At 28.1% G+C, this 2960-nt stretch overlaps 1 protein-coding gene and 1 non-coding gene across 2 annotated transcripts in view; both read right to left on the bottom strand.

The window, feature by feature from the left end:
- TRNAV-AAC lies at positions 507–580 on the bottom strand. Its single transcript has one exon. It is a non-coding gene; the product is annotated as a tRNA-Val (tRNA).
- Positions 2323–2960, bottom strand: part of LOC104715305 (ACT domain-containing protein ACR9-like) — a 1785-nt gene continuing 1147 nt past the window's right edge. Inside the window, exon 5 of the mRNA XM_010432723.1 lies at positions 2323–2626. Coding sequence (XP_010431025.1) covers positions 2323–2626 — 304 coding nt within the window. The remainder of the gene's footprint in view (positions 2627–2960) is intronic.

Genomic DNA, 2960 nt, shown 5'->3' with positions numbered 1-2960 from the left:
TTAGTTTGTGTCTCAGTTTCCATACATATCGATAGCTCTTACGTTTTAAAAAATGAGATTATAGCAAAGTTATTTAAAGCCTAAAGGCAATCGTGGCTAGCTCTATTCTCTCGTGAGATGATCAATGTAATAACATGTATATATTAGTATAAACGCATTGTCTGCTAACTTAACAGGTACTCTAATGAATCAGTTAAAAATTATAGGTTTATATGAAAGCACTTTAATCACATAATTATGTTAGAATGCTTTAACTTGATTTTCTAATTATAAATTGGGATCGTACGTATAGGATGAATCGCATGTACTTAAATTAAGATAACAACAACTACTTAAATAGATGAACTCAAGTTGGGTTTTATATTGTTACGGTCTATTAAAAAACAAAGNGGATCGTACGTATAGGATGAATCGCATGTACTTAAATTAAGATAACAACAACTACTTAAATAGATGAACTCAAGTTGGGTTTTATATTGTTACGGTCTATTAAAAAACAAAGACAATGGCTTCGCCCGGGTTCGAACCGGAGACCTTCAGTGTGTTAGACTGACGTGATAACCAACTACACCACGAAACCTACTTGTCAATTTTATATCATGAGCATTTATAGACCAAATTTGGTCAACTCTTCGTCTCTTCCCTTATTCATTTCTAAACTCCTCTTCACCTAATATATTTCATACCACATTAGTTTATATGCTAAGATGTGCTTTGTATCTAAATTCATCACCAACTTCAACTACAATGACTACACCAACAATTTTTTCACCATTAACTTGTTTTTGAGCGCAATTTGTACACCAAGTGCTCAAAATCATTATCCTTGAAGCTATTCTCGACTCATGTGTCGTTCCACACGCTGAGAGAAGTTCTTAAAAATTTTTATTGTAAGATAATGTTTCTAAAAATATTATATAAGTAAAACTACACATTAAATTTTCAAAACTAAATCCCTTAAAAAACTGAATTTTAAATCCTAAACCCAAATATTAAACAAAAATTCACATTTTAAAATTATAAACCTCTTAAAAACTACACATTAAACTTTCAAAACTAAACTCCTTAAAAACTGAATCTTAAAACCTAAACCCAAAATACTAAACAAAAATTCACATTTTTAAATTCACTAAAAAAGAAAATATGAAGATGAAGCACACAAAATAGAATGTCAAGTGACTGCCAAGTTTGAGTTTCATAGACTAGAAGGAATTTCATACTCCAAAGGATGTTTATGGGGCGCTGTTATATTTTTCAAATAGAGGTAAATTGGTCATTAAAAATTAAAAGAGGCCAAAAATGAAAATGACAAAAAAACTTTTATAAATCTTTTCAAACTTTTTGATTTTAAAAACCTTTTAAATATTTAATCAAGTCTCCGAGTAGTACTTACTATCCAAAAGTACTTATAAACCTTATAAAACTTTATAAATTTTCAGATTTAAAAATGATATATTTGAAAATATACACTAAAGATATATATCTCAAAAATTCCCAATCAAGAATCCAAAAACACATGATTTTACTTTAATAATATGTGAACCAGTAAACTCTCAAAATCAATAATGTATTTACAAATCAGTGAACCAATAAAGCAATAAAAGCCCTAGAGTGTTTGATAGCTTGAAAGACTATGCAAATATCAAACTTAGATTGAAAAGTTTTTGGACGTAGAAACTCGATCGTAATATTTTTTTTGAATCTGATATTTCTATATTAACATTTTTAAAGTACATTTAGATAATTTTATTTTTGTTTTGTAAGATATTACATTAACTGTCATTGATTTAAAGAACAAATTAGGAAACTCATTAAGGATAAAAATGGAATATGAAAATAATTATATACATGTATCTAACCAACTTCTAGAATTAATTCTATAATCCATGTAACCAAACAAAATTGAAAGATTTTAACTTATTAAAACTAAAAAATCAAAATCATGTCCCGCCATTAATAGTATAGATTTATAGAAAATTTGGTTAAGTTTAAAATTATGATTTTTCTACCATTTTTGCTTTAACATATTTTTCATTGAATTATCATATAATACATAAAATTAAGAAAACTTTAGTTTTTTTTTCTGCAGTTGTTGTAATTTTGTTTTTGAAAAACGGATATGTATTAATTAAGCAATGAATAAAAATTGTGTGTTTAACGTCATACATCAGTTAAAAAAAACTTTTTACTAGCTTCTTTTTTTTTAACTCATTTCCAATAAATTAATGAAATAATATGAAAGTACAGTAGAGTCATCAAAAAATTAAGAATAGCGACAAACTGTAAAAATCAAATGAAACCAAACAGAGCTAATGTAATGACTCATCCTCGTCGTTCATTCTCAATTCGATCATGGAGCCATGCTGGACCGCCGAGAGCAAGATATGACTGTAACCGTCCATCCTTGGTGACACTAGAAGCAATCGCCCTAGCCAACTCATTGGCTTTCGGTGAAGAGAGCTTAAAAGAGAGCTCTCCCATCACCCGTATTCCTCTAGTAATGTTGTCAAGTTCAGAACGGTACCTTAGCCATTCCTCAGGCGTTTTAATCGCATCCAATGCAGCATGACAGTCCAACCAAATCTCACAGGAAGTAAATATAAATAAAACCAAAATAAATATAAATCTTAATGAACATAAAACTTAAATCATCAAACATCCAAATTTAAAGTTTTTGATCTGGTTTAATTTGAGTCTTTAGTAAAAAAAATAATATATATATAGATATAATAAATTGAAAATATATATATATATATATAATTATAAATATTTAAAAATATCATAGGATGAGGTTCTTTGGTCGTACGAGTTTTGATCAATATTAATATGAATTTAAAATATCATTACCCTAGTGTTACAACACGTATAAATCATCATTTCACTATTTTGTTAACACCATCAATATTAAAATATTACTAGGGGATAACCCGTGCTACAGCACGGGATTAAATTTTTTTAAC

Source organism: Camelina sativa, chromosome 9, assembly GCF_000633955.1.
Source record: "Camelina sativa cultivar DH55 chromosome 9, Cs, whole genome shotgun sequence".
Classification (NCBI taxonomy): Eukaryota; Viridiplantae; Streptophyta; class Magnoliopsida; order Brassicales; family Brassicaceae; genus Camelina; species Camelina sativa.
Note: the sequence above shows the minus strand (reverse complement) of the source record. Positions and strands in the feature narration are given on the sequence as shown.